This window comes from Trichechus manatus, unplaced genomic scaffold, assembly GCF_000243295.1.
Source record: "Trichechus manatus latirostris isolate Lorelei unplaced genomic scaffold, TriManLat1.0 scaffold00030, whole genome shotgun sequence".
Classification (NCBI taxonomy): Eukaryota; Metazoa; Chordata; class Mammalia; order Sirenia; family Trichechidae; genus Trichechus; species Trichechus manatus.
The window spans coordinates 8974250-8987490 of record NW_004443966.1 but is presented as its reverse complement, the minus strand read 5'-3'; the positions used below and the strand labels follow the sequence as shown (position 1 = coordinate 8987490).

The following is a 13241-nucleotide window of genomic DNA, read 5'->3' as shown; positions in this document are numbered from 1 at the left end:
CATGTGAAAGCTGGACAATAAATAAGGAAGGCTGAAGAAGAGCTGATGCCTCTGAATGATGGTGTTGGTGAAGAATACTGAATATACCACAGACTGCCAGAAGAACACAAATCTGTCTTAAGAAGTACAGCCAGAACACTGTTTAGAAGGGAGGATGGTGAGACTCTGTCTCAGGTAGTCTGGACGTGTTATCAGGAGGGACCAGTCCCGGGAGAAGGACATCATGCTTGGCAAGGTAGGGGGTCAGTGAAAATGAGGAAGATCTTCAATGAGACAGACTGACACAGTGGCTGCAACAATAGGCTCGTATGTAGCAATGACTGTGAGGATGGCACAGGACCGGGCAGCGTTTTGTTCTGTTGTACATGGGGTGGCCATGAATAACTTGACGGCACCGAACAACAATAGTGAAAGAAGCTGGCAGAAAAATAAGTAGGAGCCCTGGTGGTGCAGTGGTTAAGTGCTTGGCTGCGATCCAGAAGGTCAGAGGTTCCAACCCACCAGCAGCTCCTCAAGAGAAACATATGGCAATTTGCTTCTGTAAAAGACTACAGCCTTAGAAACCCTAGGAGGCAGTTCTACTCTGTCTCATAGGGTAAAAATAAAAATAAACCCATTGCTATCAAGTGGATTCTGACTCATGGCGACCCCACGTGTATCAGAGCAGAACTGTGCTCCATAGGGTTTTCAATGGCTGATTTTTCAGAAGTAGATCACCAGACCTTTCTTCCGAGGCACCTCCTGGTGGACTCGAACCTCCAACCTTTCAGTTAGCAGCTAAGCATGTTAACCGTTTGCACCACCCAGGGACTACAATTTCTATTAGGAGAATGATATTTGATGACCAAAAAAAAAAAGCCTGCTTATGTAGCAGTGTAACAGACGAATTTAAGAACATATAAAAACTGTGGCAATAACACTACCTCGTAATTGTTTTATTAATTGATTAAAATAATAAATTGCAACGACTGTACTAATATTAAATTTGCTACTAAGTTTGTTTTTAAAACCTAACACTTCTTTTATAATCATTAAAAAATGTGCCAGAAATATTCTAATCATGAACGTTGTAAAGAAGATGATCTGCTATGCTGGAGGCACCACTCAGCAAGTATGACGCACTAACGCTGTCCGCCATCCTCCGACTTGCAGCCAGATTATGAAGGGCCTTGACTTTACCCTGTAGATCCTGGAAAGCCATTAAACATTTCTGAACAGAGAAGAGGAGTTTGGTGGCTGCATCCAGGAGAGATTCACATGGAAAGAAAACTGGCCAGCTGGGGGTTGATGGTGGTAATCTAGACAGGAGATGACAAGGCCTGAACTGACAGGGAAACAAAGGCTCTGCTGAGAATGGAGACAGCACCTGTTCCGCTGGGCCTGGCGACCCCTGCAGCATGTACGATGACTCTGGACAGCTGCAGCAATTACTATCTACACAATTCCTTCTAAAATTGGTCCTATTTCCTTACATCCTTTCTATTATCATCTTAAACCGTTACTGAAACTCTGATGCGCTTTATTCTTTTGCACATTTGTCTTATTTCCTTGAGAAAAGATCCTTGAGAGAAGAAATTACTTTAGCACGGATATAAACTAAACGGTGACTTAATTAAAAGAATGCATGCATGGGGTCACTTATTTCAACGACATAGATCTTGTGGTGACAACTAAAAATAACAGTAGATTTCTTCCCATTTTTTATGACTTGTCTTACAGACTTTAGGAAGCCTTATGGTAATTATGTATATTACTATTATGGATTGAACTGTGTCCCCAAAAAGTGTGTTATAAATCCTAACCCCTTGGAATCGACTCAAGGACAATGGGTTGAGTTATACCTGTGTTATAATCCCATTTGGGAATGAGTTTTCTTTGTCATGTTAATGAAGGGGTACTGGTGTAGGATGTGTTTTGAGTTTATCTCTTTTGAGATATAAAAGGTGCAGATTCACCAAGCAGAGATGGGGCAAGACAGATACCAGGCCACATGAAAATCACCAAGGAACAAGGAACAAAGACCCCCAGAGCCGAGAGAGAGACGACCTTCGCTAGAGCCAGCACCCTGAATTAAGTCTCCTACGCAGCGAGAAATAAATCCGTTTGTCAAGGCCACCACTTGTGGTGCGTCTGCTACGGCAGCACTGGATGACGAGACAGTGACCAACTCTCAGATCTGCGATCCTGCATCAAGACAATCCTCTTTATCTGGCAGATGGAAGAGCAGTTTGAAATGAGTTGGTTCCTTCACGCTGCATCTTTGGATAAAAAGATCGGTTTATCTATTATCACTTTTTCCTTCTTCTCAGTTTTAAGATCACACTGCACTACTTATCCCAAAACGGGGCCGGGTGACAAATTAAAGATCGAGGGTTACACTGAAGATACACAGAGCTACTCCCAACTTATCAACCGTCTCCTTATCTGACATTTTATGCTGATTAACGATGGTGAAAATTCCACTATTTGCTCACTAACGATGCACATCTGGCAGTAACGAACGCCAGGGTACCAGGTGAGAGTGACGCTGGCTGCAGTGGCATCACTAGAGTCGGTGTCACCCACTGCAGAAACCCACGGTGTCACCCCGCCCATACCAGCCCCAGCCTTTGTGGGGGGAGCACCCTGGGCTCCTGGGAACAGGCACAGGTGCCCAGCTCCCGGCAGCTTGTGGCGGCTCCCAGCTCTGGGTGGCACGGAGTGGTGGGGGCAAGCCAGGAGGGCTGGCGGCCTGTCTGGGAATGGGGCGGCTGCACAGGAACAGCCCCTGGCCCCCAGCTCGGCACTCCCATGTGGTCCCGCCCCAGGCCTGCACCTGCTGTGCTCAGGTCCCTCCAGCATGGTCGACTCACCTGGCTCCGTGGAGCTGTGCTCTATCTAGCACCAGCTCACACACCCCAACTAGCTCCCGACCCGGAGTGCCAGAGAGTGGAGGGAGAAGGAAGGAGGGAGAGGCAGTGCGGGAGGAGTTGAGAGCAAGGGGACAGAAGAAGGGGAACAGGAGTCAAGAGGAGGAGGGGGTGGGAGCAGACTTGCCATGGCGGGTGCATCACCCGCCAGCTCCAAAACTCCTGGAAGAGCGCAAGGGGGCACCCTGCATCCCCACATCACTGGGCTCAGCTGGACTCCCGTCTTTTGCCTGCCAAGTGTGTGTGCTATGGGCAGGACGAACATAAGTTAAAAAGTAATAAATTTGGCAGTTATGTGATGATGCAGCTATCTTCCATTTTGTGATCTGATGTGGTCATCCTCCATTTTCACATAATGCCCATTTTCGAATAATGACCTGGTCTTTGGAATCTAACCATGTTGATATGTGAGGAGTGGGTGTATGTATTAATAAGTACTAAAAAAGCACACCAGCACACACACAAAACCCATTGCTGTTGAGTCAATTTCAACTCACAGTGATCCTATAGGACAGAGTAGAACTGCCCCACAGAGTTTCTAAGGAGCGGCTGGTGGATTTGAACTGCCAACCTTTTCATTAGCAGCTGAGCTCATTTTAATCTATACAGCAACACTGTTAGTACAGTAAAATCAAAATAAATTTTACACAAACTAAATTCCACTCTACAATTCTAAAGCACTTTAATCAAAATTTTTATTTTCCTAGGTCCTTCACTTTGTAGTGCCAGACAGTACTCTGCCTTTAGAGACAAACACAACACTGAACTCCTAAGACAGTGAACTCCAATAAGGATGACAACTTAGACATTGTCCCAGCTTCTGCCCTGCCTCACTGCACTGCTGTGGGGAAGCCACTGCCTCTTTTGCATTTTTAAACGTCCTTCTCGTGAAATGAGAATGAACCCTGAACTGCTTCAAAGAAAAGATGGCAGACTGAATAGCTAAAACTTGTGAAATGTTGTCAAGACAGACTAGAAACCTGAACACTCACAGCTGCCCAGCACCTACCTGAATGAAGAAAGAACTGGGGGGAATCTCCATGGATGCCCACCGTGCCTGGCCCGAGGGAGTCGGACAGGGTATTCACAAAGGAAAACACTCCACTCATGATTCCAAAGCCCAAGCCAGAAACTGAAGAGAAAGAAAACACACTGTTCAATCCTTTTCACGCTGTGATTTCTTTTCAAATCAGATTTCCAAGGACCAAGGATACCATTTTGTTGAAGAGGAGAGGGTGCACACATTGTTGGCGAAGCATCAGAAAGCTGGCTTCGGAAAGGTGGCCCTCGGCCAGATGACGAAGACAGAAGCGGGGTGAGGAGAGGAAACGCATAGTGGAATGTCACGGAGAAACAAGAAAGGAGAGGAAAGGAAGCTCTGGAAAGGCAGGAGGCCTCGGTGACAGAGAGGAAGACACGGCGTGAACCTCCAGCTTTGGCTTATGATAACAGAGTCTGCAGAGTTAGTTTGATGGCTTAGCGCTGGCATTAGCTCCATGTGTGACCATGTGTTTTAAGGAGTGGTCCCTGGGCCAGAGTGAGTGATCTGACCTAGGGCCCAGTCTTTAAACATAACTCTGAAAGAAAAACATGCAGATTTATTAACTGCGTTAATACTGAGTTCTCCTAGTACAGCCAGAGTCATGGTAAACATTCAGAAAGTTAGCAGATACATCACTCAGAAACTGTTAGTTAACTAGAGTGTGTTATTGCTTTTGGGTGCCATTGAGTCAATTCCAACTCACAGCAAAGCCCACATGACAGCAGAACGGCCTCACTGGGTCTTCTTGGCTGTAATCTTTATAGAGGCAGATTGCCAGGTCTTTCTCCAATAGAGCTCCTGGGTGAGTGCAAACCATCAACCATTTGGTTAGCAGTCGAGTGCTTAACCATTGCACCACCAGGGCTCCTTAACCAGAGTGTATATAGGTGGAAAAAAAAAAAAACCTAGCTTTCAAATCTGGTTGCTAGTTAATAAACACATAGATAAGCGTTCACCTGCAAATGCTTCCCTTTACATAAGGGCCTTGGACAGTCGGACAACTAAACAAATACTGTGTACCAACAGGCCAAGGCAGGATAAAATATTATTTGAAATCCACCAAGATACAAAAGATAAAAATCCCTGTTTTTTTTTAAATGGCGTCACCCAGTCCTAACTCACCATAAGCCAGCAATCGCATAGATGGTGCTGTCTCCTCTGGGTTGATAGCCTTCAAACCCTCGTTGGCTTTTCTAAAATAAAAGCATACATGTAATTTTTAAAAAGGAAAGAAATATATCTGGAAAATACACAAGATACTTTAAATTCAGATAACTTACTGAGGCTTTTGGTTAGGTTATACACTAAGTCTGAAATTCACTTAAACAAAATCTAGCAAATTTTCAAGTAACTAAAGTCAACCAAACTTCCCAACTAACTTTTGCCCTTTTGCTGAGTTTCACATAAAGGGAAAAAAATAAGAAAAATTACATAAACAAGCTATCAGGCACTGAATTTAAAAGGAAAAAAAAAAAAACAAAGGCACTACTCTACTTTCTGAGCTCAGGATATATTCAATCCAGTATTGTATGGGATCCACCACACTGAATTTCCAAAGTACTATACCTTCATCCCCACTTTGGTGGTACTTTATTATATCTTCTGCCTGGGACATACTTACTCTGCCACCCTCCCGTCTACTTTCCACTTCATGGAACCTAAATTCTACTCATCCTTCAAAGTCTAGTTCAAGCAGCAACTTCTCAAAGAAGCTGCCTTTACCAATGACTAGTAATCACTCATCTCTTCGTGCTCTGAAATTCTACAATACTGATAGTCTGAACTCTCATATGGATACTCAATTATACGGCCTTTTGATCTCAAAATAGTTTACATGCTTGTTTTATATCTCCAATTAGGCTTCAGGAGTGAGAGCTGTCTGGTGCTGGTATTGTATCCTGCAGAATAAAATGCTACCCTCAGCGTCAGAGATAAGGGAACACGTGGCTGAAAGGACAGATTACAACTCAGCGAGAAATGATCTTCAGAGAGACCTTATCCATGGTCCTGTTACGACCAGCTCAGAATGATCTTCAGAGAGACCTTATCCATGGTCCTGTTACGACCAGCTCAGAATGATCTTCAGAGAGACCTTATCCATGGTCCTGTTACGACCAGCTCAGAATGATCTTCAGAGAGATCTTATCCATGGTCCTGTTACGATCAGCTCAGAATGATCTTCAGAGAGACCTTATCCACGGTCCTGTTACGACCAGCTCAGAATGATCTTCAGAGAGATCTTATCCATGGTCCTGTTACGACCAGCTCAAGGGCTTACCAGGAGCCCAGCCTCCCACCCCGCAGAACCATGAGGAACGCTAGGTGTGGCCAGCTGATTCCACTATTGCCACTATCACTAATCTCGGCTGGCTGGAAAGCTCTGCAACAATATTAAGATCCGGCCCCCCAAAAAATGTAAATTATATTTTATTATGAAGTATATGTATTAAAGCAATCAAGGGACCAAAACATTTAAGAATGATTTTTTAGCAAGTTCTGAAACCAAAAGGAATTAGGTTAACTCTAAGTACCCGCTGCCGTTGAGTTGGTTCCAACTCATAGCAACCCTTATGGGACAGGGTAGAACTGCCCCACAGGGTTTCCAAGGAGCGGCTGGTGGATTCGAACCGCAGACCTTTTGATTGGCAGCTGAATGCTTAACCACTGTGCCACCAGTGCTCCAATTCTAAGAGTAGAGAATGAAATTAACCAGAACATACTTATTTTCTAGGCATTCTGTTAAGTTTCAAGGTATGCATATTCATTACAGTTGGTCTACTCATTACAGAAATATGAGTATCATTGATTATACTAAATTAAGGCAATGCAGAATTCAACCAACATAGTCTTGAGCATAATGAAAAGCACCCTTTGCTTTTCTAGGCTCAAAAGAAACAATCTGCCATTTCTGTGCTCTCATTAGGAGGCATCACTTGGTAGAGAAGACATGAGCCAGAAATTAAGTGACTCTTGTTTCTCTGGAGCAGTCACCAACACAAATGCCCACTTTTCCTAAATAAACAGATATTTACTTACCTGTCACAATTAAAGGCTAATTAGAGCTTACGAGGCATATAGAATACTAATCTCCATCAACAAATGCATCAATATAATAGAAACAATAAATTTTGGAGGATTTCTATTTTATTTAAATTGCTCAGTAATGAACAAGATTTTTGCTATTTGGTATAGCAAAGGGCTACTATCACAAGGGCTACTATCCTATTATGTATATGAATTCAGAAGTTTCATCAACTTCCTCATTCTATGTTGTAAGTTTGTGGGAGGAAAGGTCTGTGGCACTAACAGTTCTCAGTGTTCACATTTGGAGCCCTGGTGGCGCAACGGTTAAGAGCTCAGCTGCTAACCAAAAGGTGGGCAGTTCGAATCTACCACCCACTCCTTGGAAACCCTGTGGGGCAGTTCTACTCTGTCCTGTAAGGTTAGGAAGTGAGAAAGTACAAAACATGCTGAATTTCCATGTTCCTGACGGTAAGAACCCAGGACTGATACTGTAAGTGGCAGTGTTTTTAATTCTGACCATTTTGCTGAAATGGCAAAGTCTTTGTTTCATTTATTATTGTGCTTCCAAGAAAAAAAAAGTTCCATTTTTTTTTTTTATATAAACTTTGAAAAACTACAGATAAATCCTACCGTTTTCCTTATTTGTTCTGATTCTTCTGTGTGTGTGTAAGAGTGGGAGAGCAGAAGAACACACACAGAAATTAAACTCACCATTTTAGAATTTTTTAAAAATATAGACCTAGGTCTTTTAGGAAATACTGCGAATGGTTACATTAATTTTTTTTTCATAAATAGAAGATTTTCTGTTATTACCAAATGTTTATGGTTACCAGCATTATAAGACAAAAACCGAATTAAATTACAAAAGTTTCATTTCAAAAAAACAAAAAATCTATTTCAGGCCATTTACAGAGTTATAACTTGGATTTATTTTATTATTGCTATTATTATACAAAAAGAGCTTCCGCTTGTGGCCAAAAACCAATTTCTCACTACACAACTCTCTGCTGGGCAGAAGGTTACAATTTACTCATTCATTCATTCACAATGAAGTGACTGTCCCTAAGGCCCAACCCATAAATAAATTTATGCTAGACAGCAATGATAGATTTGATTCAATTCCATGTATGTGTAAGAACTAATACAAACTCTCCACCTTTTAATCTTGGCACCCAATTTAGATAGCAAAAACCTGATTGAGGCAGTAGTTTAAACTTAAAAGTTCAAAACCTAATTTGGTAATAGAGATAGTTAAACAAAATACTGACCAAACCAAAGTCCCCCAGTGTAGCATAAGAGAGCAATTTAAACCTATCTATGTAAATGTTATGAAGCAGCCCTGGTGGCGCAGTGATTAAAGCTCTCAGCTGCTAACCAGAAGGTCAGCACTCTGCAAGAGAAAGATTTGACAATCTGCTTCCATAAAGATACACAGCCTTGGAAACCCTAAGGGGCAGTTCTACTCTGTCCCATAGGATCGCTATGAGTCGGAATCAACTCAACAGCAATGGGTTTTGTTTTTAATACAAATGTTAGTCAAGAATGACATATAATAATTCTCCAACTTGTTTTAACACATAACTACAACACATCCATCATTTTCAAAATTCGCTAGGAAATTTCTGTATAATATTCCAAAGGCACCTGTTTATACAGGTTTGTCTTACCATCTGCTGCAAATTTCCAAAGGTCCTTTCAGAAAAGCAAACATGGTTTCTCCAGGAGGCCAAAGAGGCTTTTCTGAACTTCCCAGCATGAGCTTCAGACTGACATCTGTAATTCCTTCCTCACGTGGCCCTACTCTCTCACTGTCCTCATAAAAAACGGCAACCCATCAGCTTATGGTCCTTTGGAACCATAGTTTAACACCATCAAAAGGCTGCCATTTCAGGTGGAGACAAGGTAGTGAAGAACAGCAGGTACTCATTTAGGCACTCTGGGGAAGTCAAGTTTTAGAAAGCGTTAAGTCTGCAGGGTTACTAAACCCACGACCTCAATTGTGACATTCTATGGTAAGGTATTTTTCAAAATTAGAACCATCACATATGAAAATTAAAGGCCAACATGAGTCAATGGTGTAGCCAACAGGAAAACCCAATGCAATTAAGAGTACAGTGCCCTGTTAAGACTGGGAAGCGGCCAGGGCCCTCTAAGCTAGTTAGACCACTGTCTTAGTCTCCTAGTGCTGCTATAATAGAAATACCACAAGTGGATGACTTTAACAAACAGAAATTTATTCTCTCAGTCTAGTAAGCTAGAAGTCTGAATTCAGGGCGCCAGCTCTAGGAGAAGTCTTTCTCTCTCTGTCGGCTCCAAGGGAAGGTCCTTGTCATCAATCTTCCCCTGGTCTAGGAGCTTCTCAGCACAGGGACCTTGGGTCCAAAGGATGCACTCTGCTCCTAGCGCTTCTTTCTTGGTGGTATGAGGTCCCCCTCCTGTCTGCTCACTTTTCTCTTTTATATATCAAAAGAGATTGACTCATGATACAACCTAAACGTGTGGATTGAATCCTGCCTATCATCATAGAGGTTAGGATTTACAACACAAAGGATAATCACATCAGATGACAAAATGGTGGACAACCACAATACCGGGAATCATAGCCTAGCCAAGCTGACAGCCGTTTGGGGGAGGGCACAATTCAATCCATAACCACCACCTGCAGAGTACTGGGTCAGGTCCTGAGCACAGGCAAAAATCAGGCACTGACCAAAAGGGGCTTGTCTAGGGGACCAGAGACTGAAAGGTTTGGGAGCCACATGCACGTCTTCTGGGGTTCTGGTAAAGAAACGAGGAACATTTAACCTTGAAAGGGATATGAGGACAACCATGTGGCAGAAATTTCACGGACCTGTGTGGCTTCTGAGTGGGGGCAGAGGTCAGAAGGAGGCTGATTTTGAGCATCATAGTAACATTCCACAGTTAAAATTGTAGAAGGGTGCTAACTGCTATATACCAGAAACATTCAACCACAGCCGGGTGTTCATCTGTTAGGGATGGTGTATTCTTATAGAAATTGAAACGTTATCTTTCATACGTGTTGCTCTTTAGTATTTCCAGGGACTGATGGGAATTTCGTTTTTAACCCTTTTCTAAGATATGAATTTTCCTTCTAAGCAATGTGTTCCTGGCTATCAATTTGAAAGTTAAATTGCCTCATTAAAAAGGAATCCAATTATCTGTCATTAAAAGCAAAAAGTAAAAAATACAGAAGGCCTAGCATTTGGGCGAGAACAAACGATCAGAAGCCTATCATAAGAGATGCTGTAGAGGTTCTGTCTTGGTTACGTCTATGAAATTCACAGGAGAGCCTTAATTACCTCATTTGCAGAAAAGATAAAAGATGGCACGTTAGTCACGACACTATTACTATACAATCAAAGCCAAACTCATGACTGCCTGAGAGAAAATACCGTCCACATTCAAGCTGTGTTTCCAGCCAGTGGTTTCACGTGAGGTCCTCACGCTCTACAGATAATCTACTTTCTGGCCCCGAAAGGGAGCTTACACCCAAAGTTTTTTTTTTTTTTTTAAAACATATTTTTCTATTCTAGATTTGTAACCATATGAAACATTTCAAAATGAACCCGTATTGCCCTAATTCAGTCAAAATAATGACAAGTGTAATCTCCATAATAATTTTTTGTCTTAGGTGGTGGCAAAGAGAAGCAGATATAAATTCTAACAATCTTGAGTGCTGAAACTGTTTTGTTTTTTGTTGTTTAATGACTAATTCCCTAGTTTATATTTTCTCCACAGCTTTTATTGCTTCTAATATACAATGTATTTTGTTGTTCATTCATTTGTTGTCTATTTCTTCCCACCAGAATATAAGCTTCATGAGGGCAGAGACTCTGTCTCTTAGTCATTGATGTATCCCCACTACCTAGGCTAGTGCCTGGCAATAAGCAAATACTCAAATGTTTTTTGAAAGAATGAACGAATGCCCATAGGTTAAAAGAATACTCAATATTTTCAGGCTGAAAATGTACCAAAACCTTGCCTGAGAATTATGTGGTAAAGCACAGGCCCTCAAATACCCGACTCTAGTAATGTTTTGTAGTACTAACTATAATTCATATCTATCTGGGGAGATAAAAAACAAAGCAGACTTTCAACTTACTTTAATAGCTTGTAATATGCTAACCGGAAGGCTTCTTGGATAAGGACTGAGACCAGCACCCCGAAGATGAGCAGGTATTTCTGTACTGGTCCATCTTTGTGGCCAACAGTGGTCCCCGCCACGAACCAAACAAGGGAGGAAAGCAGCAGAGACACTAACCAGAAGAAAGCTCTGCGAATTGGGGGGGGGGGAGGGGAATTACAAGTAAATGTCAGTAAACAGTATTAATAACAATTTAAAAGAGGAAAAAGCCTGCTCAAAAGGAACAGATTTCCTGACTCTTTAATAAACCCCCCCAAAAAACCAAACCCGTTGCTGTCTAGTCCATTTTGACTCATAGGGACCCTACAGAGCAGAGGAAAACTGCCCTATAGGGTTTCCAAGCAGCGGCTGGTGGATTTGAACTGCCGACCTTTCGGTTAGCAGCTGAGCTGTTAACCATTATGCCACCAGGGCTGGGGGGCAGGGGGAGTGATGCTCTAGGTCAATGGTTCCTACTCATCCTGCTGAGTCCTCTCCATGTGGTCCAAGACAGTGAGATTCTAACAATTACTCATCTTCAGTGACCACGCTGTTTGCAAGGACATCTGCAGACCTGATCTGCCAAAGACCGTCAGGCTGGAAAATTATCGCCTACTTTTCCTAATCAATGTTGTGCCCACCAATGATGTATGTGCCCAAACAATACAGACACAACCAGTGGCTACTGCAATTTTTATATCCTTAAAACCTACCAAAAATTATTGATTTAATGGCCAGGTATTTGCAAATATAATAGTGTCTTTTCCAGAAAAATGTCTAACCAAACCAAACCCACTGCCCTCCAGTCAATTCCCGCTGATCGGCTGGTGGGTTCGAACCCCCAAAGTTTCATTTAGCAGCCAAGCCCTTAACAACTCTTACCACCAGGGCGCCTGAAAAATGTCTAGACATCTATCAACAGAATGACTGGTATAAAACCCAGAGGTTGAAAACCTGTGCTCTGATGCAGATCAGTTTTCCAGGCTTGGTTTTTACAACAACCCATGTTGATTCTAATGATCACAACAAGCTTTAGAAACCTTTTTGCCCAAATCTATTATAAAACGACACATTCAATGCAGCACTTCAGTTGAGATAAGATGGGACTCCCCGGTCTAGCTTGGAAGTGAGACTCGAAGTGGGGGAGGGAGGGAGGTCGGCGTTGTGTCCCTGCAAGAGCCGCCGACAGGTGAAACCTGGGACTATGCCCACATTCGCCACCAGAGTTCGGTATTTACCAAACTCCCGGAAAGACATGCACGGTGCTGTGCTTCGGTGTTTTCACAGGTTTCTACCCCTTGGCTGCACACCTGAATCACCTGGGAACCTAAAAAACATGGGAGGCCCGAATCACAGCCCCTAGCATTCTGATTATCTGGGGCTCATATGGGGTAGGACTTGGGCACCGGTGTGTTTTCAAGCACCGTGTCCCAGGTGATTCTAATGAGCAGAGTAGGAGCACTACTGCCCTAGATTCTACTGGCCTTAACCTTTTTGGAATTACAGATGCCTTTGTGAATCTGAGGGAAATCAGGGGCTTTCTCTCCAGAAAAATGAAAAAAGCAGGTATGAATTCATCCACAATTTCAGGGGCTTCAGGACCCATTAAAGCCCGCCCATGGACCCCAGGCAAAAAGACCCCGCAGTATGAGCTCCTTCCCAGCGTCGCAGCCCCTCCAGAAGGCCGAGGGGCCCGGGCAGCGGGGCCTCCGATCTCCCCTCAACCCCTCTCCCCTCCCAAGCCCCCCAGGGCCGAGCCGTTTGGTGCGGACGCTGGGAGTCGCCGGTAGTCCCCAGCGGGGAGAGGGTCTCGGCGTCCGGGTTTCCTGGCGCAGCCGCCTCACCCGGCGATGAGAAAGATGATGCGCAGCGGCTCGGTGGCGATGGTGAAGATGTAGAGGGCGAACGCAGGCCCGAAGGCAATGAAGGCGCAGCCGAAGAACACGGCCGCCGTCATGGCGACCACGGAAGCGGACACAGGCGCCCAGCTGGGGATGAGAGATGCGCGGGCGCGGTCAGAGCCGTGCGCGGGACGCGGCCGTGCGCGGGGGTGAGAAGGGGCGGGACCAGACGCTGGGATGGGGCGGGGCCGTGTCGGGGTGGGGGTGAGAAGGGGCGGGGC

The 13241-nt window shown here is 43.9% G+C and overlaps 1 protein-coding gene across 5 annotated transcripts in view; it reads right to left on the bottom strand.

The window, feature by feature from the left end:
• APH1B (aph-1 homolog B, gamma-secretase subunit) overlaps nt 1-13166 on the bottom strand; it is a 126727-nt gene extending 113561 nt beyond the window's left edge. For 2 of the 5 annotated variants that reach the window (XR_002823766.1, XM_004374641.2), the window contains exons 1-4: nt 12964-13166; nt 11099-11269; nt 5074-5144; nt 3919-4041 (exon numbers count right to left, since the gene is read on the bottom strand). Coding sequence is in view for 3 of the 5 variants with exons in the window: in XM_004374641.2 (XP_004374698.1) it covers nt 3919-4041; nt 5074-5144; nt 11099-11269; nt 12964-13076 (478 nt within the window). In the remaining 2 variants the exon portion in view is untranslated. The remainder of the gene's footprint in view (nt 1-3918; nt 4042-5073; nt 5145-11098; nt 11270-12963) is intronic. The other 3 variants (XR_002823767.1, XM_004374642.2, XM_023729703.1) reach the window with 2 other exon arrangements.
• Nucleotides 13167-13241: the final 75 nt, after the last annotated feature.